At 43.3% G+C, this 25,164-nt stretch overlaps 5 protein-coding genes and 1 pseudogene across 5 annotated transcripts; 3 read left to right on the top strand and 3 right to left on the bottom strand.

The window, feature by feature from the left end:
- Positions 1–1,131: 1,131 nt before the first annotated feature.
- Positions 1,132–2,831, top strand: LOC115252733 (putative olfactory receptor 13C6; the record flags this gene model as incomplete). The annotated part of the gene is made up of 3 exons (XM_029848680.1): positions 1,132–1,438; positions 1,916–2,300; positions 2,636–2,831. Coding segments are annotated over exons 1-3 (585 nt in total), but the record flags the coding sequence as incomplete, so codon positions are not given.
- A 7,990-nt stretch (positions 2,832–10,821) lies between these two features.
- LOC101075872 (putative gustatory receptor clone PTE03) lies at positions 10,822–11,766 on the top strand. The gene has a single exon (XM_003979297.1). It carries the CDS (start codon positions 10,822–10,824, stop codon positions 11,764–11,766), a length of 945 nt encoding a protein of 314 aa, XP_003979346.1.
- Positions 11,767–13,032: 1,266 nt separating this feature from the next.
- On the bottom strand, positions 13,033–13,986 carry LOC101079868 (olfactory receptor 52J3). The gene has a single exon (XM_003978264.2). It carries the CDS (start codon positions 13,984–13,986, stop codon positions 13,033–13,035), a length of 954 nt encoding a protein of 317 aa, XP_003978313.2.
- A 4,902-nt stretch (positions 13,987–18,888) lies between these two features.
- LOC101072084 (putative gustatory receptor clone PTE03) lies at positions 18,889–21,347 on the bottom strand (annotated as a pseudogene).
- A 165-nt stretch (positions 21,348–21,512) lies between these two features.
- On the top strand, positions 21,513–22,457 carry LOC115252732 (putative gustatory receptor clone PTE03). Its single transcript, XM_029848677.1, has one exon. It carries the CDS (start codon positions 21,513–21,515, stop codon positions 22,455–22,457), a length of 945 nt encoding a protein of 314 aa, XP_029704537.1.
- Positions 22,458–23,548: 1,091 nt separating this feature from the next.
- Positions 23,549–24,679, bottom strand: LOC115252639 (olfactory receptor 52J3-like). Its single transcript, XM_029848359.1, has one exon. It carries the CDS (start codon positions 24,677–24,679, stop codon positions 23,726–23,728), a length of 954 nt encoding a protein of 317 aa, XP_029704219.1. The 3' UTR covers positions 23,549–23,725.
- Between the last annotated feature and the right edge of the window lie 485 nt (positions 24,680–25,164).

Below are 25,164 nucleotides of genomic sequence, written 5' to 3'. Positions count from 1 at the left end.
AACTGTTAAAATTAGGCTTGAAACCTACCTCTTTGAAAAAGCTTATTGTGACTAACTCTGTAGTTCCAGTTATTATCATCGACAGACAAATTATCATACTTAGGGGGTCGTCTAGTCATTAGGTTAACATCTTAGTCATTCTGATATAGGCCAAGGCTGCTGGGGTCCAGAAACATGATCACCTGACAGGCCTCTGTCACCACACTGGGTCATGGTTTCCTCTCCTCTCCTCTCCTCTCCTCTCCTCTCCTCTCCTCTCCTCTCCTCTCCTCTCCTCTCCTCTCCTCTCCTCTCCTCTCCTCTCCTCTCCTCCTCCTCATCAAGTAGACTAGTAATGGTATTTCCTGTGTAGTTTTTCTACCCCCCCCCCCTTCTGTATCCATTTACAGGTATCGCCGCCTTCAGAGCTGTATACTGACCTCCGACCCCGCTGACCCACTCAACCAGCAGCTTATTCAATTCAATTTAATTCAATATAATGTATTTTTGTATGTATTTCTATGCTCTATGCCTCTCCTCTCCTCTCCTCTCCTCTCCTCTCCTCTCCTCTCCTCTCCTCTCCTCTCCTCTCCTCTCCTCTCCTCTCCTCTCCTCTCCTCTCCTACCTATTCTATCCTCTACCTGTCCTCCCCCTTCTCCTCTCTCTCTACCCAGCCGGCCATCAGCAGGAGGGTCCCCCTACATGAGCCTGGACCTGCTCAAGGTTTCTTCCTGTTAAAGGGGAGTTTTTCCTTGCCACTGTTGCTTGTCTGGGGTTAGGCCCTGGGATTCTGGAAAGCGCCTTGAAACAATTCTGATTGTAAAAGACGCTATACAAATAAAGATTGATTGATTGATTGATTGATTATATCCCCTCTTTGACGTTCACCAACAAGTGAGACAACTCAGCCTGAAGACATGTCCCAAGTTCCACACAGGGAACACACAACCAGTCGTCACACTTTTACTTTAAAAAGTTGATGAATATTTTATATTTACTGTCAGGTCTGCTGTTTAGGAAAGCGGACACTGGCCTGTCACTCATACTGTTCTGCTGTTACGGCATTAGGTCAATGCCTCTCTTTTCCATTGTGCTCTGCCTCCCAGTGTTGTTTCATGCAGGTGCCTTATGATTAGTGTGGCCAATGGGAATCACCGAATGACTCACCATGGGCCGATGAGGGTGGAATCCTGATAAACTTGGAACAACGCTAGCATCGCAGCTGCGTCAGGCTGTGATTGACTGGCTGTATGAGCACTGCTTGCTTGGAGCGCTTGACAGTTGTGGGTCAGGCATAGATTCTATAACTAATTTCACCTTGTGCTACACGTGAGGAACAATAGTGTTAGATTGCTGTAGACTTAGGGGAGCCTGCCAATGTATTTTGTTATAATAACAAGTCAGGTTATTTTGTTCTTTTATTTCCATTGCTCTGTGCTGAAGCAAAGAGAAACATGAGTGAGTTTGGTTTTGTTTTTTCCTTTTTAGCCACTTCTGGAGGTGTTACCTCACCTTCATTTGGTCACAAAAACTCAAACTTATTTATACCTTTCCAATCTGGTTTTTATGTGCTTTCTGTTGGATTCAAAGCTGCAAAAAGGGTTCTGCGTGTGATCATTAAAATTATATCTACATTTTCAGCTACACAAATTTTTGGCAGCTTTTATATAATTTTCTTAACTTCACAGACCACAATAGGTGTCTATTCTCATGTCACAAACTTCACAGAACGTTCAGTAAAGTTTGTGACATAAGAATAGACACCTATTGGTGTAAATTCCTTTTTTTTGTTTTGGAACAAAAGCTGTGACCTCTTCTGTGAATAATACTTTCTTTTCCATTTTGCAAATCAGCTTTTCACTCCAGTTCTAATGTTTTCATGTGAAATCACGACCTGGTTGCTGCCTGACTACTTCTTCCTGTCTCTTTCCCCAGAACTTTTGATGGAGAACTTAACGATGCTGACTCCTCTCAAAAATCCGGTGGTGTTTGAGTTGGTGGGCTTCTATGTCCCTCCAGGCTCTGGCCCTTTGTTCTTCTGCATGGCTCTGATTGCCTACCTGCTGACACTGCTGGCCAACGGTGTGGTGGCCGGTGTCATTCTTATAGACAAGAGTCTGCACAGACCCATGTTCATCATGATTTGTCATCTGGTGGTCTGTAATGTGTTGGGGGCAACAACGATGCTGCCGTGCCTTATGGTACACTTCCTAACAGGGCAAAGAAAGGTCTCTCATGCGATAGCCATCATCCAGGCTCTCTGTCTACACACATATGGAGCTGCAATGCAGACTATTCTGGCTGTGATGGCCTATGACAGGTAGATATGTAAACACAGCAGCAGGGGAAGGATTTTAGCTGCTGATTCAACTGTATTGCAAAGAGTGTAGTCTCTACTGATCAGGACGAAAAATGTAATGATTAATGTAAAGCGGCAAGATTTAAACTTCAAGTTATACATCGAAATATATTTATGTTGTAAGTAAAGCGCTAATTATAAGATGTAGAAAATGGACAAATTTTGTACCATTGCGAAGGGTCAGTAATGTGGAGATTTTTTATTTTATATATTAAACTTTATGGCTATGATGTTATATTTTAGGACAAGGTTCTATTAAAATTGAATGCAGTTATGCCGCTTTTCTGTCCCTACAGGTATGTCGCTGTGTGTAACCCGCTCAGGTACGCCACCATCATGACATCAACCCGCCTGCACATCTGCTGCTCTCTGGCCTGGATCGTCTCTCTGCTGGTTATTAGTGTGCTGTTTTTTTTTCATATCAACATCCAGCTGTGTGGAAAAATCATTCAAGATGTGTACAGCAGCAACCGCGGAATCCTGGGTCTGGCCTGCATTCCCACCCCCCATAAATAACATCTATGGTAAGTGCATTTAACATGAATCTCTTACTGATCTGCTGAATAAAACAGAGGATATAGTGAATTCTATGAACTTATAATTATCAGTGTCATTCCTGTCTTCAGGTCTGACCTTGACCTGGACTCTGAGTACAAGTGTCTTCCTCATCATTGCCTTTTCCTACATGAGAATCCTGCGTGCTGGAATCAAACGTGATAAAAGAGGCTTCACCGTCAACATCAAACCTTTACGGACCTGTGCAACACACCTCGTGGTGTATTTGATTTATAAAATAGCTGCACTCATCATAATTGTCAGTCTTCGGTTTCCCTCACTGTCTCCCAACGTCAAGAAATTCTGCAGCATCCTGTTTATCGTAGTCCCCCCAGCCATCAACCCTGTAATCTACGGACTGATCAATAAAGAGCTACGTGCTAGCATCATCAAACTGCTCAGCACAAGAGGGCATAAATGAACTCTAGTGCCTCTTACTTTAAAGTTACTATATTTACTGTATGTATACATGATCAATATTAAATAGAGCTACTCACTGAACAGTTATTAATTATTGTCAAAATTATTTTAGGGTTTGTAATTATAACTGATAAAATGTTAAGAGCTACGTACAAGCATCATCAAGCAACTAAACACAAGAGTGCACAAATGAAGTAAGTGTCACTTCCTGTAAATCTGTATCCAGGCTTTCAAATGCCACCACAGATTTAGGAATTAACACGTTGTAATGTTTATTATTTAATTAATGTTCAGTCAGACAGCCAAGAAATGATATTATATTGTATATTTCCCATTAGTATACTATAGTAAAACTTTTTTCTGAGCTCTATCAACATTAGCTAGAGCTCAGCACCCTGCAGTTATCATTTATTGGTGTGATCATGGGTAAAGTGTGGTAATAGACAAGTTCAAATCAGCTGAAGTGGAGTGTACATTGGTTTATAACTATAGCTGGTGAACTATCATTTTTAAATCCTCCCCATGAACGAACAGGGTTTTATTTTTTTGGAAAAGCAGAATTCTCAATGATCGACACTGTCAGTGAGCTTCTCTGTTAACCTGACTGTCTGTGAGTATGACTGAAAAACAAAAAAATCTCTTCTCCTTTTGTTGATAATGGTGTTTCTAATACATCAGTAAATTATTACCCAAACCTACATCTTGTAAATTGCTTATTCTGTGCCCAACTATTGGAGATGGTGCCAAAATTCTTTGTGCAAATTGTGACTATCAGGCCAAGTTTCTGAAGTTCTCCACTGGTCAACAAATGTCTGTTTTTTGCTTTGAAAAGACCATTTGATTCATTCATCCCTGATCTGAGCACATTGCATAGGAAGACAAAAGTCCTGAACCTCAGCCTTCTCTTAAGCTGCAGCAAGCTTTGGGAGAGGAAATGATTTTACTAACTTGGAAATATGGAGAATTTTCTCTTTTAATTCCTTAATGACGGGAGAGAAGAGAGGAAAGAAAAGACTAATGTCCCCATAAATTGGTGTCAATATAAACAAGAAGGGAAGTTTCCTCTGGGGCAAAGAGATGACCAAACTATTACTAAAACAATTATTTCCTCTCCATGGCATTCCTGTTGAGGTGATGTCTGACCAGGGAACACAGTTCTCATCAGAGTTCTGCACACTTATCGGGGGCTCAGCTAGCCTGTCTTCTGGGATGTATGCCCAGTCCCATGGACAGACCCGAGAGGAAAAACCAGGAGATGGAGGTGGCACTTCACTACTATTGTACATGCTTCCCTTAGGGAACATTATTCGGCAGCATGGGATAAATTTTCATTGTTATGTTGATGCCACTCAGCTTTATTTATCCATGAAACCAGAGGACACAGAGAAGTTAGTGAAGCTTCAGACCTGTCTTAAAGACATAAAGTCCTGGATGTCTTCAAATTTCCTCCCCCTTAACTCAGGCAAAACTGAGGTAATGGTGTTTGGTCCTGAACCTCTCAGGGATAGATAAGATCACATGATCACTCTAGATGGTATCTCATTAACATCTAGTCTCTCTGTGAGGAATCTTGGAGTAACTTTTGATCAAAATCTCTCCTTCAACCCACACATTAAAACAGTCTCTAGAAGTGCCTTTTTTCACCTGAAAAACAGTGCAAAGAACAGGAAACTACTGACGCGGCATGATGCTGAAAAGTTAGTCCATGCATTTGTTACTTCCAGGCTGGACTATTGTAATTCTTTATTATCAGGGTGTCCAAACTCCTCTTTAAGAAGCCTCCAGGTGATCCAAAATGCTGCAGCTAGAGTTCTGACAGGTATTGACAAAAGAGATCACATTACTCCTGTAATGGCGTCTCTTCATTGGCTGCCCATTAAATTTAGAATTATTTTTAAAATTCTTCTTCTTACCTACAAGGTCCTCAGAGGCTTAGATCCATCCTACCTGGAGGAGCTATTGACACCTTATCATCCAAATAGACCGCTCCGTTCTCAGAATGCTGGTCTACTTGTGGTCCCCAGAGTCACTAGAGGTAGAATGGGGGGCCAAGATAAGACTTAAGATAAGACTTAAAACCTACCTCTTTGAAAAAGCTTATCATCACTAATTCTGTAGTTCCAGTTACTATCATAGACAGACAAATTATCATACTTAGTGGTCGTCCAATTATTTCGTTAACATCTTAGTATGCTGCTATACTCCGAGGCTGCCGGGGTCCAGAAACATGATCACCTGACAGGCCTCTGTCACCCCACTGGGAAATGGTCTCCTCTCCTCTCCTCTCCTCTCCTCTCCTCTCCTCTCCTCTCCTCTCCTCTCCTCTCCTCCTCACCAAGTAGACTAGTGATGTTATTTCTTGTGTAGTTTTTCTGCTCCCCCCTCAGTATTCATTTACAGGTATCGCCGCCTGTACTGACCTCCGACCCGCTGACCCACTCAACTTGATTCTACTGGCAGCTTACTTTACTTAATATAATGTATTTCTGTATGTATTTTCTATGATCTATGCCTATTTTCCTCCTCTACCTCTACCTGTCCTCTTCTGTCCTCTCCTATCTATTCTCTCCTCTACCTGTCCTCCCCCCTTCTCCTCTCTCTCTACCCAGCTGGCCATCAGCAGGTGGGTCCCCCTACTTGAGCCTGGTCCTGCTCAAGGTTTCTTCCTTTTAAAGGGGAGTTTTTCCTTTCCACTGTTGCTTGTCAGGCCCTGGGATTCTGTAAAACGCCTAGAAACAATTCTGATTGTAAAAGATGCTATATAAATAAAGATTGACTGGAAAATGGCGGGGGCGTTGGTTAGTCCAAAACCCATGACAAGGTACTCAAAATGGCCCAACGGGGTGTTGAAGGCCGTCTTTCACTCATCCCCTTCTTGGATCCGCACCAGAAAAAAAGGTGTTGTGAAGGTTGTGAGAAGAATTATTGTTATTATTACTATTATCATTTCAATGCTATGGTGAGTAGATTTAGAGTGTTTAAGGAGTGTTTAAGAAAAGGAATGTGTGAATGTTTAAGTGCTGGAGCTGTTTATATAACCAGCACTTGGAGGTACCCTGTTCGATAAGACGAGGAGGTCGTAAAGATGGGAAAAGTAGATAGGAAACAAGGAATCGTGAGGTCCTGATTGACATAAATCTTGTGTGCACCAAATAAAAGAGGTGAGCGAGCAGCAGAGGAGCGGAGTTGAGAGAAGAAGCTTGAACTGCTGCTCAGCTCTCCCTTGCAAGGACTTGCGTGGTTTGTCTGAGTCTTAACATAAGAGTAAAGAACAGCGCCGGTGACCCTCACAAGGTCAAGCTTAGAAAAGATCTGGGCCCGGTGGAGAGGGGCGAAGGCAGTGTCGAGGAGGGGCAGCGGATACTTATTCCTGACCGTGATCTCATTCAGAGCCCAGCAATCGATGCAGGGCTGCAGTGAACCGTCCTTCTTCTGAACATAGAAGAATCCAGCCCCAACTGGGGAGCATGAGGGCCAAATCAATCTTGTACCTCTCGACAGGGACAGTGGTCCCCAACCTTTTTATCACCGCGGACCGGTCAGCGCTTGGAAATTTTACTGTGGCCCGGAGTTGTTGAACTGCCGGATAAGTGTGCCCACAAAGACTCACAAGCGCTACTCTCTCCTACTCGCTACGATAACGTTTAAACATCCCTTCAAAATAAGCTACAGCAACGCTACAAAGACGAATATAAAGAGCATTTTATTTTCATGAAGATTTTGACTCACCTTAACGACAAATCAATGGGAGCCCTGTGCTTGTTTCTCTGCAACGAGACGGTCCCATCTGGGAGTGATGGAAGACAATGACACCCAAAGTGTGTTGCTTATGCCCAGTCTACTTCATTGTTTTGTTTTAGTTGTTGTCACCGCAGAAAATCTCGCTTCACATAGATAGAATGTCGGAAATGGCAACCGGGTTTTCAGTGCTGTGGTGGTGATTTCAGGGTATTCTGCCATGACTTTAACACAGAATACTGGAACACCAGGTATGATGCTCTCAGTACGTTCACATTTACTGATGTGGTGGCCCTTCTTCTGCCCATTGTGTTCCTGTTTTTTTTCTTTCAAAATACTCCAGGGGCTTGTCTTTGAAACTAGGGTGCTGGGTGGTGAAGTGGCGAAGTAGTTTTGAAAGCTTCATTGCCTCATTAGCGAGCCAGTCGCCACAAATTACGCAGAGTGGGCTTGGTGTGCGGGAATCACCTACCGGGTTAAATCCATATTTTCCGTAGAACTCATGATACTGTCTGTCAAAAGCTTTCTTTTTCTTGGAAGAGGGCTCTTCTCCCATCTCTTGATTGCGCAATTTTATTTTATTTTTTTTAAAAAGACGTCTGTTTTTTACTCATTTTGCTCACTTGTGGGTTCAATGTTGGCGCTTAAGACGTAACCAAGAGAATCCGGTCATTTCCCAAAATGTTTTTCAAAATAAAAGATCATTCAGACTCAGCTAATGCATAAAATGGAATCATTTAATTATTTCTTGTGCGGCCCGGTACCGGTCTGTGGCCCGGTGGTTGGGGACCAATGTTTCAGGACACTATTCCCCACTGCATGTTGCCTGCTTTCGGGTCCGGAGACAACCTATTCTAACAAGGCCCTCTGTGTACACACAAATGGTGCCGTGTTACAGATTAATCTTGCTGTGACAGCCTATTACAGGTTGCTATGGAAACACAGTAGCAGGGGGAGATGTTATTTCTTGTTTAGTTTTTCTGCTCCCCCCCCCCCCCCCCCCCCCCCCCCCCCCTCATATTCATCTCCAGGTATCGCCGCCTTCAGAGCTGCGTAATGATATCCGACCCCGCTGACCCACTCAACTTGACTCTACCGGCAGCTTACTTTACTTAGGGTAATATAATTTATTTCTGTCTGTATTTTCTATGATCTATACCTATTCTCTCCTCTCCTCTCCTCTCCTCTCCTCTCCTCTCCTCTCCTCTCCTCTCCTCTCCTACCTATTCTCTCCTCTACCTGTCCTCCCCACTTCTCCTCTCTCTCTACCCAGCCGGCAATCAGCAGGAGGGTCCCCCTACATGAGCCTGGTCCTGCTCAAGGTTTCTTCTTGTTAAAGTGGAGATTTTCCTTGCCACTGTTGCTTGTTTGGGGTCAGGCCCTGAGATTCTGTCAAGCGCCTAGAAACAATTTTGATTGTAAAAGACATTATATAAATGAAGATTGATTGAGAAAAGAGCTGCTGATTGAACTGTGTTGCAGAGACTTCTGGAGTTCATCTAAATAGTATTAAATAATCCTAAGTAAATAGAATACAAAATGATCTATACATACATTCATTTATGAATGGAAGCAGTTGTGGCAGTAGTTATAAAAACCTGATATTTTTGAAACATTGTCCTTTTTGAATTTCAAAATATGAAACAATTTCCTAATGTTCATGAAATATAAATATTGGATGCACAAGAAATATCAGATGAAATGATTTGACTCTGGAGCAACCACATAGGGCCCCAGCCAAGAAACTCAGGCTGTGGTCTGGCTCCTAAGAGGTCAATAAGTTGCTTTTACAATAGAAGTGAAAGTCAAATTCATAACCAAGGTAGTTTTCTCTGTCAACTGGACTGTGTTTCTTCTCTTTGAAGACGTTTCGCCTTCTATCCAGAAGGCTTCTTCAGTTCTGGACACCCGGGTGAAGAGAGGGGCAGAGCTGTCAATTGATCAGCACCTGGTGGTGAGTTGCCTCCGATGTTGGGGAAAGATGCCGGACAGACCCAGCAGACCAAAACATATTGTGAGGGTCTGCTGGGAAGGCCTGACAGGAGGAGGAGTTTTTTGACTACCTCGGCAACTTCAGCCCCGGAGATACGAGAGCCTGACACAGGTCCCCAGGCCCTGTTTCCTCACTGGAAGGCGCGTTGGTGGGATTAAGGAGGTCCCCGAAGTATTCCTTCCACTGATCCACAACATCCCGAGTTGAGGTCAGCAGCACACCATCGGCACTATACACTGTGTTGACAGTGCACTGCTTCCCCTTCCTCAGACGCTGGATGGTGGTCCAGAACCTTTTCAAAGCTGTCTGGAAGTCGTTCTCCACGACCTCACTGAACTCTTCCCATGCCCGGTTCTTTGTCTCAGCAACCGCCTTAGCTGCACGCCGCTTGGCCTGCCAGTACCTAACTGCTGCCTCAGGAGTCTCACGGGCCTCAACAGAATCCCACTAGAACAGCTGTCGGCAACCCGTGGCTCTGGAGCCACATGCGGCTCTTTGGCGCCGCCCTAGTGGCTCCCTGGAGCTTTTTCAAAAATATGAAAATGGAAATTGTTTTAATATAATTTCTGCAGGAGGAAAAACGTGACAAACATTCTTAAAGTTCTCCAATGCTGTATAAATGTGTATAATAAATATTTAATTTCAACATCTCATTATAATGGAAGTTAAACTTAAAGCTCCATCGCACAGCAGAGTGGCCACGTGGTGCGTCATTCTCTCCAGGATGCGCTGCAGGGAAAATAAACATTTAATCATGAATGCTCATTATGTATTTGTAGCCTTATTATCATTTGGAAAGTAGGCTAATACAGCTAATATAGACACTTACAGCATGTGTTGCCTTTATTATAAGCCCTATATAAGGCTTTAATTTTTTGCGGCTCCAGACAGATTTGTTTCTTGTTTTTTTGGTCCAATATGGCTCTTCCAACATTTTGGGTTGCCGACCTCTGCACTAGAACAAAGGCCACTGCCCAGGGAGAAACCTGGGCATTGGCCTTTGGTCAGCTTGATCGTCATCCTGTGGCTCTTGATGGCAGCATAGCACAGAGGGTTACAGATGGCCATGTATCTGTCAAACGCCATAATTATGAGGATGGTGTGAGACGTGGTGCCGTACAGCTGGGTGGCAAAGGCCTGACCACACACTCATTAAAAGTGATGCGACGTTCACAGGGAGGACGCAACAAGTCCACCAGCAAATGGGGAAAAACATAAGTGCTGCCAATAATGTCACTAACTAAGAGGTTAGCTAAAAATATATACATGGGTCCGTGTAAATTCTTATCAATAAAAATGAGCGTGTGCTATGATCCTGTTTTTGAGCTGTGTGTTTGGTTTGTGATGTTTCCACTAGGGGATATGGTTGACCCACCTCGCACGGTGGCTGCCTAAATATACCAAAAGCAAAATGATTGTTGCCGGTCGAGAGAGCAACAGCCATCAGAAAAACCTGAATCTTACATCATATGGTGTTATTCAAGAATGAATTCCCTGAGGGTGAATTTGCATCTATAAAAAACGGTTCAACTTTAATATTGAAGGCAGACTGTCTTATGTAAAGATGTGGGGGTCCTAAATCGCAAAGCAGATCTTAAAGTGTATTTCCATTTTTACTGATTTGATGTTGGTAGAAATATGACTGAATATTTATCTTTGATTGTATTTTCTATTGGCTTGATTTGGTGGGTTTGCTGTGTAATTTAATACATGTTGAAATGCCAGTTTTGTCACAAACTAATCAATATCCTTATACTGCTGTTTTTGTTCTTTCAGATGGAAAACTTCACCTATAACAGCTTTATTCTCCAGGTGGAGGGCTTAACTCTCACAGAGGGCTCTGTCTATCCTGCCTTCTTCTTATTCCTTTTTTGCTATCTGTTTATAATTGTTGCAAACGTGGGCATCGCCACTCTCATCTTCATTGACAGCAGTCTTCAGCAGCCCATGTATCTTCTGTTTTGCAACCTGACCTTTAACGACATTTTGGGAAACTCAATCCTTATTCCACGTTTGCTGGTGGACTCGTTGCGCCCTCCCTCTGAACGCCTCATCACTTATTATGAGTGTGTGGTTCAAGCCTTCACCACACATATGTTCGGGACCACGTCTCACACCGTCCTCATGATTATGGCGTTTGACAGATATGTGGCCATCTGTAACCCTCTGCGCTACGCTGCCATCATGAACCACAGAATGGTGATCAAGCTGACGGTTTCTGCCTGGGCAGTGGCCTTTTTTCTGGTAGGGATTCTGCTGGGTCTGACCATACGGCTGAACCGCTGCAGGACCCTCATCAAAAACCCTTACTGTGACAATGCGTCTCTGTTCAAACTGTCCTGCGACAGTGTGGTGATCAACAACATCTACGGCCTCACGTTCACTGCGGTGCTGCTGGGCAGCTCGATCGGCAGCATCGTTCTGACCTACATTAAAATCACCATTGTCTGTGTGACCAGCAACAACAAGTCTCTGAACAGCAAAGCCTTGAAGACCTGCAGCACTCACTTGACTGTTTTTGTAGTTCTATTGACTACTGGACTATCAAACATTGCTTTGCATCGTTACCCTCAGCACAGACATTATCGGTTGCTCTGCATGATTCTGTTTCATATCGTCCCTGGCATTCTCAATCCCATAATTTATGGTTTGCAATCAAAAGAAATTAGAAAAGTATTGTCAAAACCTTTGATGCACATGAAAAGTTTGTCATTTTCATAAATGCAATGTCAGTTTTCTCTGTTGATTTGTAGGTCATCATAAACAAAGCAAATGTTCTTCAGCTATTCTATGTGATTCTGCAGACAAGAAAACATGGCAGTTAAACAGTTCCTGTTTAATCAAACTGGTGTTTTTGTTTTTGAGAACAGCTCTGTTAAATAAAATGAGGAAATAATCATGTCAACACAATGTCACTCAGAGCTGATTAGAAGTGTTATGCTTCAAATAAAGAGAAAGACACAGAAAACCCAGGAGGAAACATCATTTATTAATGTCATTAAAACTCATGAGCTCAGTGCCTGAACCTTGTTGTTACAACTCCTGCATGCACAAGCGAGAGAGAGAAAAAAATCTTTGAAATGATTGAACTTAAGGATAAGAGGAAATTTCATCCTCCTCTTAATAAAAAATAATGAACATGCTCATCAAATGTGTATGAGCTGAGGGGCTGAACCAAAAGAGGTTTCTGTAAACCAAATTCTTTCACAAAATAAGTGGTTTATGAGTTGTACTGAAGACAACCACTAGAGAGCACTCGAAGGTTTTAGCTTACATTTGAGAAACGCTCAGTTTTTCATATGTACAGTCAAATGACTGTGAGAACAACAGTTGATCGTGGCTGAAGGAAAACCATGATGATTGTGTGATGTTTACACTGAAGCCTCTGAAGACACTCACTTTAGCACCATCTGCCCATTCAGGATGTTGGGAGGGGAGGATGCACCTACCTCATCCCATACAACCTGGGATGCAGGTCTGCAGTCAAACGGTTGCTGATACATTGATGCATGTGGAGCATGTGTGAGCTCTAGCAGGAGGTGAACCGGTGGACTCCAAAGACATGTCGGCAGGTTTCTTTGCAAAATTTGCAACAACTTGCTGAAGTCTAAAGCTAATTAGGTTTATTTAGCATTTATTGGCATTTGTAGCAGTAAAGAGGTGCACAGCTTCATCCTCAAAGTGTTTTACCCCGGTAGGGTACTGGGGATGGCTTTGGGTGAGAGTCAGGGCACACCTGGGATAAGGTAGTTGGCATATTTGGCAAATAAATAAAGAAATTAGAGCGAAGTATTCCAAAATAATGGTTAATGAAACACCGATATTTTATCAAGATGAAAGATTTTCAGCTTCACTGAGATTATTTTATCATGTGCAGCTGGTTACATTTGAGACGTGATGCTAAACGTTTATATGCACAATCACTCACAGTTTCTTCATATCCATCATCAAACTTTAGGGATACACCCCTGAAGAATTAGATTATCATTAATGTTGAATTATTGAGGCAGTCTTTGAGTTTCTTGTAAACAGGATGATAAGTTTCTCTCGTACTACTTTGATTTGGAGTCCATAGATGACAGGATTCAGTGCAGGGGGCGCAACATGTAGCAGGATGTGTACCAGCTTCCTATGGTCGGATAACTGAGGGAAGCGGTGAAGTATGATGGTGATGGAGCCGGAGAGAAGCAAGAGAAGGTAAACGGCGAGGTGGGTGCTGCAGGTCTGCAGCGCTCGGCTGTTCAGCACATTGTTCTTACTTTGTAAACAAACTGTTGCAACTTTTAAGTAAGTGAGCGTCACGCTGCCGATGGAGGAGCCCAGCAGGACCACCGTGTAGGCCAGGCCATAGATGTTGTTGATGAGGATACTTTCGCAGGACAGCTTGAACAGGGTGGCATTGTCACAGAAGGGGTTTTCCACAATCCACCTGCAGCGAGATAGACGGACACTGAGTCCTATCAGGATCGCCACCATGATGAAGACTGATCCCCAGGCCCACGCTGACAGATTCACCATCATCCGATTGGTCATAATGGAGCTGTAATGTAGTGGGTTACAGATGGCCATGTATCGGTCGAAGGCCATGATCATGAGGACAGTGTGTGAGACACTTGCGTGATAGTTGTTGCAAAAAGCCTGAAGGGCGCAGTGGTTGTAAAGGATGAACCGCTCCGAACTGGGAAGAAAAATGTCTCTAAGCAGGCGAGGGATGATGGTGGTTGCCCCAAAAACATCGTTAACGCTCATATTGCAGAAGAGAAGGTACATGGGCTCACGGAGGGTCCTCTCCATCAATATCAGAAACATGAGGCTCATGTTGGACACCATGATGAAGATGTAAATGAGGAGGAGGAGGAGAAATGCAGGAAAGGAGGACCGGCGGGTGACCTTGAGGCCCTCTAGCAGCAACACATCTGAATTTAAAGTCCAGTTATTCATTTTTCATGCCTAATGAGGGACAGACACAGTAGAATTAAAGACTTAAATTAGCGGCACTTTTATTTTCTCTAAGTCAAAACTAAAAAAATAATAATAAATAATAATAATGAAGAACACACACACAGACACACACACACACACACACACATACATACATACATATATCAAAACATCAAATATATTGTGAATATAGTTAAACTAAAATCTTTAACACAATGTGACATCTGAATGATGTAGGATGAATTATACCTGAACAAGACAATGAAACCACAATTAAATTATTCCATTTCTAAAAATAGAAATAAACAATAAATATAAACAAAATAAACAAATAAACAAAACAAGAACGGTGAAAGGTTCAGTTGTCATGTTTACCTGCACTCTTATTTATACATGTTATTTACATTTGTTCATTTCCACCAGGGTTTTCAATTCTGGACTCACATCTCTCACAGTGAAATTAATTCCTGTGTTTTTGAGTGAAAGCAGAGAATCTGGAGAAAATACATAAAAACAAAAGAACCTATAAACACGGACGGGCCCGACTCCCTGATCTGGAAACCTTAGCATGCTCACGCCACCACGCCCGTAGCCAACGGGTTATGTGATAGTCGACAACACAAAGGTTGAGAGACAAGAAAAACAACTCAGTAAATACAGACACAATTTAGTCTGACAAAGTCTGAAGACATACGCCTGCAGAAATACTCACATATGTGATTTCTGACACACAAAGAGCAAACAGATCACTGAGTGAAGGGTTGTACGAACAGAAATTTCTATGGTCTCACCTTCTCCTAGCAGGTGCTCAGTTACAACCTCAGCTGGGCACTCTTTATAAGATGGACGAAGATGCCTCAAGGGTATTGCTCAGCCAAGAACAACGTATTTCTTGGCAACAGTGTTTCCCTTTAACACATTGAGTTGATCCTGCTGGACCGAGACATTACCGATTTTCTGTTACTGTCCCACTAGTGTTTGAAAGTGAACCAACGTGCACTAGAGCCCTGACACATTATTTATCCCCCTACATGAGCCTGGTCCTGCTCAAGGTTTCTTCTTGTTAAAGTGGAGATTTTCCTTGCCACTGTTGCTTGTTTGGGGTCAGGCCCTGGGATTCTGTAAAGCACCTAGAAACAATTTTGATTGTAAAAGACATTATATAAATGAAGATTGATTGAGAAAAGAGCTGCTGATTCAACTGTGTTGCAGAGACTTCTGGAGTTCATCTAAATAGTATTAAATAATCCTAAGTAAATAGAATACAAAATGATCTATACATACATTCATTTATGAATGGAAGCAGTTGTGGCAGTAGTTATAAAAACCTGATATTTTTGAAACATTGTCCTTTTTGGAAATATGAAACAATTTCCTAATGTTCATGAAATATAAATATTGGATGCACAAGAAATATCAGATGAAATGATTTGACTCTGGAACAACCACATAGGGCCCCAGCCAAGAACCTCAGGCTGTGGTCCGGATCCTAAGAGGTCAATAAGTTGCTTTTACAATAGAAGTGAAAGTCAAATTCATAACCAAGGTAGTTTTCTCTGTCAACTGGACTGTGTTTCTTCTCTTTGAAGACGTTTCGCCTTCTATCCAGAAGGCTTCTTCAGTTCTGGACACCCGGGTGAAGAGAGGGGCAGAGCTGTCAAATGATCAGCACCTGGTGGTGAGTTGCCTCCGATGTTGGGGAAAGATGCCGGACAGACCCAGCAGACCAAAACATATTGTGAGGGTCTGCTGGGAAGGCCTGACAGGAGGAGGAGTTTTTTGACTACCTCGGCAACTTCAGCCCCGGAGATATGAGAGCCTGACACAGGTCCCCAGGCCCTGTTTCCTCACTGGAAGGCACGTTGGTGGGATTAAGGAGGTCCCCGAAGTATTCCTTCCACTGATCCACAACATCCCGAGTTGAGGTCAGCAGCACACCATCGGCACTATACACTGTGTTGACAGTGCACTGCTTCCCCTTCCTCAGACACTGGATGCTGGTCCAGAACCTTTTCAAAGCTGTCCGGAAGTTGTTCTCCACGACCTCACCGAACTCTTCCCATGCCCGGTTCTTTGTCTCAGCAACCGCCTTAGCTGCACTCCGCTTGGCCTGCCGGTACCTAACTGCTGCCTCAGGAGTCTCACAGGCCAGTAAGGCCCGATATGACTCCTTCTTCAGCCTGACGGCATCCCTCACCGCTGGTGTAAACCAGCGGGTTCGGGCATTGCCGCCACGACAGGCACCAACCACCTTGCGGCCACAGCACCAGTCAGCTGCCTCAACACGGAACATGGTCCACTTGGAATCAATGTCCCCTGGCTCCCCCGGGACATGGTCAAAGCTCTCCTGAAGGTGTGAGTTGAAGCTCCTTCTGACAGGAGACTCTGCCAGGCCTTCCCAGCAGACCCTCACACTACGTTTGGGTCTGCCGGGTCTGTCCGGCATCCTTCCCCACCATCGGAGCCAACTCACCACCAGGTGCTGATCAGTTGACAGCTCTGCCCCTCTCTTCACCCAGGTGTCCAGAACATGCGGCCGCAAATCCGATGACACGACCACAAAGTCGATCATCGATCTGCGGGCTAAGGTGTCCTGGTGCCAAGTTGGCATGTGGACGCCTTTACGCCTGAACAAGGTGTTTGATATGGACAATCTGAGACGAGCACAGAAATCCAACAACAAAACACCACATGGATTCAGATCAGGGGGGGCGTTCTTCCCAATCACACCTCTCCAGATCACACTGTCTCTGCCAACATGAGCATTGAAGTCACCCAGGAGGACGAGGGAGCCCCCAGAAGGAGCACTCTCCAGCACTTCCTCTAAGGACTCCAAAAAGGTTGGATACGCTGAACTGCTGCTTGGGCCATAGGCACAAACAACAGTCAGGAGCCGTCCCCCCACCCGAAGGCGAAGGGAGGCTACTCCAATATACAGGCACTGAGCTGGGGAGCAATGAGAATTGCCACCCCTGCCCGTCGCCTCTCACCATCGGCAACTCCAGAGTGGTAGAGAGTCCAAACCCTCTCGAGAAGACTGGTTCCAAAGCGCTTGCTATGCGTAGAGGTGAGGCCGACTATATATAGTTGGAACTTCTCAACCTCACACACCAGCTCAGGCTCTTTTCCCATCAGCGAGGTGACATTCCATGTCCCTAGAGCTAGTTTCTGCAGCCAGGGATCAGGCCACCATGTTCAGATTTCAATATCTGAAATGAAAAAAAAATTAGGAACCAACATCCAACATATGTCTTTCTTGAGGCACAAACTGGTACTGTCTTTCTGTTCCTCAGGTACGTGGCTGTGTTTGAGCCGCTCAGGTATGCCACCATCATGACACCGGCTCGCCTGCACACCTGCTGCTCCCTGGCCTGGCTCGCTGCTGTGCTGTCTATTGGCGTGCTCTTTGCTTTTCACGTAGACGTCCAGCTGTGTGGAAACATCATCCGACAAGTCTACATCAGCAACCGTGGGATCCTGGATCTGGCCTGCAGCCCTACCCACATAAATAACATCTATGGTCAGTGCATCATTTTAAATTAATGTTAAATGCATTCTTTTTATAAATATAATTTTCACATGTTAAATATTAAATACATATTGAAAAAGTGTATAGAAATGGTAAGAATAAAGGAAGATATGATGATGTTATCACAATTAAATGAATTACTAGAATTGTTTTGAGTTAATTTCCCGGGTGATTTAAATGGCTTTTTTTTTTAGGTCTGACCTTGCCCTGGACTCTGAGTACAAGTGTCTTCCTCATCATCACCTTTTCCTATATGAGAATCCTGCATGCTGGAATCAAATGTGATTAGACAGACTTCACCATCAAAACAAAAGCTTTACAGATCTGTGCAACACACCTTGTGGTGTATGTGGTCTATAGAATAGCTGCACTCATCATAATTGTCAGTCTTCAGTTACCCTCACTGTCTCCCAACGTCAAGAAATTCTGCAGTATCCTGTTTATCGTAGTCCACCCAGCCATCAACCCTGGGATCTACGGACTGGTCAGTAAAGAGCTACGTGCTAGCATCATCAAGCAGCTCAGCACTAAAGCACACAAATGAGGATGCACAGTTCAACCATTTGAATTTGGGTTTCCAAAGTTGTCTGTGCACTTCTGACTCCCTCCAGTACATTGATGGTGCACACATTTGGCAGGGAGAAAAGCCTCTGCTGAGCTTCCACCTTCCATGTCCATGCATCCACTTCCTCCCATGACATTTGCTATATCTGCTAAAAAAAACCTTAGACCCTCAAATCTGAACCCTTCCCCACATCTGTCCATAAAAATATGAAAAGAACCTGAGAAAATTCCCTAAGTAAGGGTCCATCCAGCCCTCAACAGGGTGAATTCTGGCATCATAATGCAGCTCAAGACCCTATAAGAACATGTGGTTCCACAAGAAAGAATTTTTTATGACTGATTGAAATAATCTGGTACTTGTCAGATGTGAGTTTTACACAAGCGCGCGAATGTGGGTCACTGGTCCAGGCTGCGTAACACACACAGTCATTATATGCTGCTTCTCTATTAACACTGAAGTGTCAGTTAGGAAATTCTATCCATCAGTCATCAACTTTAAATTGAGTCTCAGCCTTTCTTCTGTGCGACATCATAGCACATCATGACAGAAGAGAAGTCTTGATGCGTCTGAGGGACTTTGTCACACCCATTTTTAGAAACAAGACACACGTTCATGAAGTATGGACATGGATATGAACAAAGCAAATATGATAAATATTGACCATTTAAAATGCGGTAGCTGACTGATATGCTAACTTTAACACCCATCCCTTCACCTTCAACAGCAACTTCTAAATCATACACATTAAATCAAAATGTGATTTTGTGATTTTGCGATAATTTATTGTTACCTGCACAAAAAAGTACATTTACTGATTTGTGCACTTGAGAAAGAAGAAATTAAAATTGATCTCTTTTTTATGTAGTGTGGAGTTTCTCAAAAACTTTTGTATCTCTTTTGACTGAACTCCATAAATTTGTGTATTGAAGCTACCGGAAAGGACAAGAAACAAGATGACACTAAGTTTCCTGTAATCTGTGTACTGAGGGAAACGGTGTAGAATAATTGCTATACATCCGCTGATTAACATGATCAAATATACAAATAAGTGAGTGCTGCAGATCTTCAAAGCTTTGTGGTTCACAGACTTTTTTTCACCTGAGGAACATCACAAAGATTAGGAAGCTACTGACGCGGCATGTTGCTGAAAAGTTAATTCATGCTTTTGTTACTTCTAGGCTGGACTATTGTAATTCTTTGTTATCAGGGAGTCCAACCAACTCTTTAAGAAGCCTCCAGTTGATCCATAATGCTGCAGCCACAGTTCTGACAGGCATTGACAAAAGAGATCACATAACTCCTGTAATGGCGTCGCTTCATTGGCTGCCCGTTAAATTTAGAATAATTTTTAAAACCCTTCATTTGACCAACAAGGTCCTCAGAGGCCTAGCTCCATCCTACCTGGAGGAGCTAGTGATACCTTACCAGCCCAATAGACCGCTCCGCTCTCAGAATGCTGGTCTACTTGTGGTTCCCAGAGTTTCTAGGAGTAGAATGGGGGGCCGAGCATTTAGCTACCAGGTCCCCCTGCTATGGAACCAGCTCCCTGTCCAGGTACGGGAGGCTGACTCCATCGCTACTTTTAAGATCAGACTTAAAACCTACCTCTTTGAAAAAGCTTATTGTTGCTAATTCTGTAGTTCCAGTTACTATCATAGATAGACAAATTATCATACTTAGGGGGTCGTCTAATCGTTAGGTCACATCTTAGTTATGCTGTTATAGGCCAAGGCTGCCGGGGTCCGGAAACATGATCACCTGAAAGGCCTTTGTCACCCCACTGGGTCATGGTTTCCTCTCCTCTCCTCTCCTCTCCTTTCCTCTCCTTTCCTCCTCCTCATCAAGCAGACTAGTTACCGGTATGCTGATTCCTGTGTAGTTTTTCTTCCCCCCCCACCCCCCCTATTCATTTACAGGTATCGCCGCCTTCGGAGCTGCATGATGACCTCCGGCCCCGCTGACCCGTTGTATAGTGTATTTTTGTGTGTGTTTCTGTGCTCTGTGCCTCTCTCCTCCTCTCCTCTCCTCTCCTCTCCTCTCCTCTCCTCTCCTCTCCTCTCCTCTCCTCTCCTCTCCTCTCCTCTCCTCTCTCTCTACCCAGCTGGCCATCAGCAGGAGGGTCCCCCTACATGAGCCTGGTCCTGCTCAAGGTTTCTTCCTGTTAAAGGGGAGTTTTTCCTTGCCACTGTTGCTTGCCCGGGGTTAGGCCCTGAGATTCTGGAAAGCGCCTTGAAACAATTTTGATTATATAAGACACTATATAAATAAAGATTGATTTGATTTGATTTGATTTGATTTGATTTGATTTGATTTGATTTGATTTGATTTGATTTGATTTGATTTGATTTGATTTGATTTGATTTGATTTGATTTGATTTGATTTGATTTGATTTGATGTTGGTCACACAGACGAGGGTGATCTTAGTGTACGTCCCAATGATGCTGCCGATCGAGCTGCCCAGCAGCACCACAGTAAACGTGAGGCCATAGATGTTGTTGATCACCACGCTGTCGCAGGACAGTTTGAACAGAGACGCATTGTCACAGAATGAGTTTGTGATGAGAGTCCTGCAGCGGTTCAGCCGTATGGTCAGACCCAACAGAATCCCCACCAGAACAAAGGCCACTGCCCAGGGAGAAACCTGGGCATTGGCCTTTGGTCAGCTTGATCGTCATCCTGTGGCTCTTGATGGCAGCATAGCACAGAGGGTTACAGATGGCCATGTATCTGTCAAACGCCATAATTATGAGGATGGTGTGAGACGTGGTGCCGTACAGCTGGGTGGCAAAGGTCTGACCACACACTCATTAAAAGTGATGCGACGTTCACAGGGAGGACGCATCAAGTCCACCAGCAAATGGGGAAAAACATAAGTGCTGCCAATAATGTCACTAACTAAGAGGTTAGCTAAAAATATATACATGGGTCCGTGTAAATTCTTATCAATAAAAATGAGTGTGTGCTATGATCCTGTTTTTGAGCTGTGTGTTTGGTTTGTGATGTTTCCACTAGGGGATATGGTTGACCCACCTCGCATGGTGGCTGCCTAAATATACCAAAAGCAAAATGATTGTTGCCGGTCGAGAGAGCAACAGCCATCAGGAAAACCTGAATCTTACATCATATGGTGTTATTCAAGAATGAATTCCCTGAGGGTGAATTTGCATCTATAAAAAACGGTTCAACTTTAATATTGAAGGCAGACTGTCTTATGTAAAGATGTGGGGGTCCTAAATCACAAAGCAGATCTTAAAGTGTATTTCCATTTTTACTGATTTGATGTTGGTAGAAATATGACTGAATATTTATCTTTGATTGTATTTTCTATTGGCTTGATTTGGTGGGTTTGCTGTGTAATTTAATACATGTTGAAATGCCAGTTTTGTCACAAACTAATCAATATCCTTATACTGCTGTTTTTGTTCTTTCAGATGGAAAACTTCACCTATAACAGCTTTATTCTCCAGGTGGAGGGCTTAACTCTCACAGAGGGCTCTGTCTATCCTGCCTTCTTCTTATTACTTTTTTGCTATCTGTTTATAATTGTTGCAAACGTGGGCATCGCCACTCTCATCTTCATTGACAGCAGTCTTCATCAGCCCATGTATCTTCTGTTTTGCAACCTGACCTTTAACGACATTCTGGGAAACTCAATCCTTATTCCACGTTTGCTGGTGGACTCGTTGCGCCCTCCCTCTGAACGCCTCATCACTTATTATGAGTGTGTGGTTCAAGCCTTCACCACACATATGTTCGGGACCACATCTCACACCATCCTCATGATTATGGCATTTGACAGATACGTGGCCATCTGTAACCCTCTGCGCTACGCTGCCATCATGAACCACAGAATGGTGATCAAGCTGACGGTTTTTGCCTGGGCAGTGGCCTTTGTTCTGGTGGGGATTCTGCTGGGTCTGACCATACGGCTGAACCGCTGCAGGACCCTCATCAAAAACCCTTACTGTGACAATGCGTCTCTGTTCAAACTGTCCTGCGACAGCGTGGTGATCAACAACATCTATGGCCTCACGTTCACTGCGGTGCTGCTGGGCAGCTCGATCGGCAGCATCGTTCTGACCTACATTAAAATCACCATTGTCTGTGTGACCAGCAACAACAAGTCTGTGAACAACAAAGCCTTGAAGACCTGCAGCACTCACTTGACTGTTTTTGTTGTTCAACTGTCTACTGGACTATCAAACATTGCTTTGCATCGTTACCCTCAGCACACACATTATCGGTTGCTCTGCATGATTCTGTTTCATATCATCCCTGGCATTCTCAATCCCATAATTTATGGTTTGCAATCAAAAGAAATTAGAAAAGTATTGTCAAAACCTTTGATGCACATGAAAAGTTTGTCATCTTCATAAATGCAATGTCAGTTTTCTCTGTTGATTTGTAGGTCATCATAAACAAAGCAAATGTTCTTCAGCTATTCTATGTGATTCTGCAGACAAGAAAACATGGCAGTTAAACAGTTCTTGTTTAATCAAACTGGTGTTTTGGTTTTTGAGAACAGCTCTGTTAAATAAAATGAGCTCTGTTAAATAAAATGAGTAAACCATGTCACTCAGAGCTGATTAGAAGTTTTATGCTTCAAATAAAGAGAAAGACACAGAAAACCCAGGAGGAAACATCATTTATTAATGTCATTAAAACTCATGAGATCAGTGCCTGAACTTTCTTGTCACAACTCCTGCATGCACAAGCGAGAGAGAAAAAAATCTTTGAAATGATTGAACTTAAGGATAAGAGGAAATTTCATCCTCCTCTTAATAAAAAATAATGAGCATGCTCATCAAATGTGTATGAGCTGAGGGGCTGAACCAAAAGAGGTTTCTGTAAACCAAATTCTTTCACAAAATAAGTGGTTTATGAGTTGTACTGAAGACAACCACTAGAGAGCACTCGAAGGTTTTAGCTTACATTTAAGAAACGCTCAGTTTTTCATATGTACAGTCAAATGACTGTGAGAACAACAGTTGATCGTGGCTGAAGGAAAACGATGATGATCGTGTGATGTTTACACTGAAGCCTCTGAAGACACTCACTTTAGCACCATCTGCCCATTCAGGATGTTGGGAGGGGAGGATGCACCTACCTCATCCCATACAACCTGGGATGCAGGTCTGCAGTCAAACGGTTGCTGATACATTGATGCATGTGGAGCATGTGTGAGCTCTAGCAGGAGGTGAACCGGTGGACTCCAAAGACATGTCGGCAGGTTTCTTTGCAAAATTTGCAACAACTTGCTGAAGTCTAAAGCTAATTAGGTTTATTTAGCATTTATTGGCATTTGTAGCAGTAAAGAGGTGCACAGCTTCATCCTAAAAGTGTTTTACCCCGGCAGGGCACTGGGGTGGCTTTGGGTGAGAGTCAGGGCACACCTGGGATAAGGTAGTTGGCATATTTGGCAAATAAATAAACAAATTAGAGCAAAGTATTCCAAAATAATGGTTAATGAAACACAGATATTTTATCAAGATGAAAGATTTTCAGCTTCACTAAGATCCTTTTATCATGTGCAGCTGGTTACATTTGAGACGTGATGCTAAACGTTTATATGCACAATCACTCACAGTTTCTTCATATCCATCATCAAACTTTGGGGATACACCCCTGAAGAATTAGATTATCATTAATGTTGAATTAATGTGGCAGTCTTTGAGTTTCTTGTAAACAGGATGATAAGTTTCTCTCGTACTACTTTGATTTGGAGTCCATAGATGACAGGATTCAGTGCAGGGGGTACAACGTGTAGCAGGATGTGTACCAGCTTCCTATAGTCGGATAACTGAGGGAAGCGGTGAAGTATGATGTTGATGGAGCCGGAGAGAAGCAAGAGAAGGTAAACGGCGAGGTGGGTGCTGCAGGTCTGCAGCGCTCGGCTGTTCAGCACATTGTTCTTACTTTGTAAACAAACTGTTGCAACTTTTAAGTAAGTGAGCGTCACGCTGCCGATGGAGGAGCCCAGCAGGACCACCGTGTAGGCCAGGCCATAGATGTTGTTGATGAGGATACTTTCGCAGGACAGCTTGAACAGAGTGGCATTGTCACAGAAGGGGTTTTCCACAATCCACCTGCAGCGAGATAGACGGACACTGAGTCCTATCAGGATCGCCACCATGATGAAGACTGATCCCCAGGCCCACGCTGACAGATTCACCATCATCCGATTGGTCATAATGGAGCTGTAATGTAGTGGGTTACAGATGGCCATGTATCGGTCGAAGGCCATGATCATGAGGACAGTGTGTGAGACACTTGCGTGATAGTTGTTGCAAAAAGCCTGAAGGGCGCAGTGGTTGTAAAGGATGAACCGCTCCGAACTGGGAAGAAAAATGTCTCTAAGCAGGCGAGGGATGATGGTGGTTGCCCCAAAAACATCGTTAACGCTCATATTGCAGAAGAGAAGGTACATGGGCTCACGGAGGGTCCTCTCCATCAATATCAGAAACATGAGGCTCATGTTGGACACCATGATGAAGATGTAAATGAGGAGGAGGAGGAGAAATGCAGGAAAGGAGGACCGGCGGGTGACCTTGAGGCCCTCTAGCAGCAACACATCTGAATTTAAAGTCCAGTTATTCATTTTTCATGCCTAATGAGGGTAGGACACAGTAGAATTAAAGACTTAAATTAGCGGCACTTTTATTTTCTCTAAGTCAAAACTAAAATAATAATAATAAATAATAATAATGAAGAACACACACACAGACACACACACACACACACACATACATACATACATATATCAAAACATCAAATATATTGTGAATATAGTTAAACTAAAATCTTTAACACAATGTGACATCTGAATGATGTAGGATGAATTATACCTGAACAAGACAATGAAACCACAATTAAATTATTCCATTTCTAAAAATAGAAATAAACAATAAATATAAACAAATAAACAATAAACAAAACAAGAACGGTGAAAGGTTCAGTTGTCATGTTTACCTGCACTCTTATTTATACATGTTATTTACATTTGTTCATTTCCACCAGGGTTTTCAATTCTGGACTCACATCTCTCACAGTGAAATTAATTCCTGTGTTTTTGAGTGAAAGCAG

The sequence above is a fragment of the Takifugu rubripes genome, chromosome 15, assembly GCF_901000725.2.
Source record: "Takifugu rubripes chromosome 15, fTakRub1.2, whole genome shotgun sequence".
Taxonomy (NCBI): domain Eukaryota; kingdom Metazoa; phylum Chordata; class Actinopteri; order Tetraodontiformes; family Tetraodontidae; genus Takifugu; species Takifugu rubripes.
The sequence above is the reverse complement of the archived record's forward strand: the minus strand, read 5'-3'. Positions and strand labels throughout refer to the sequence as shown.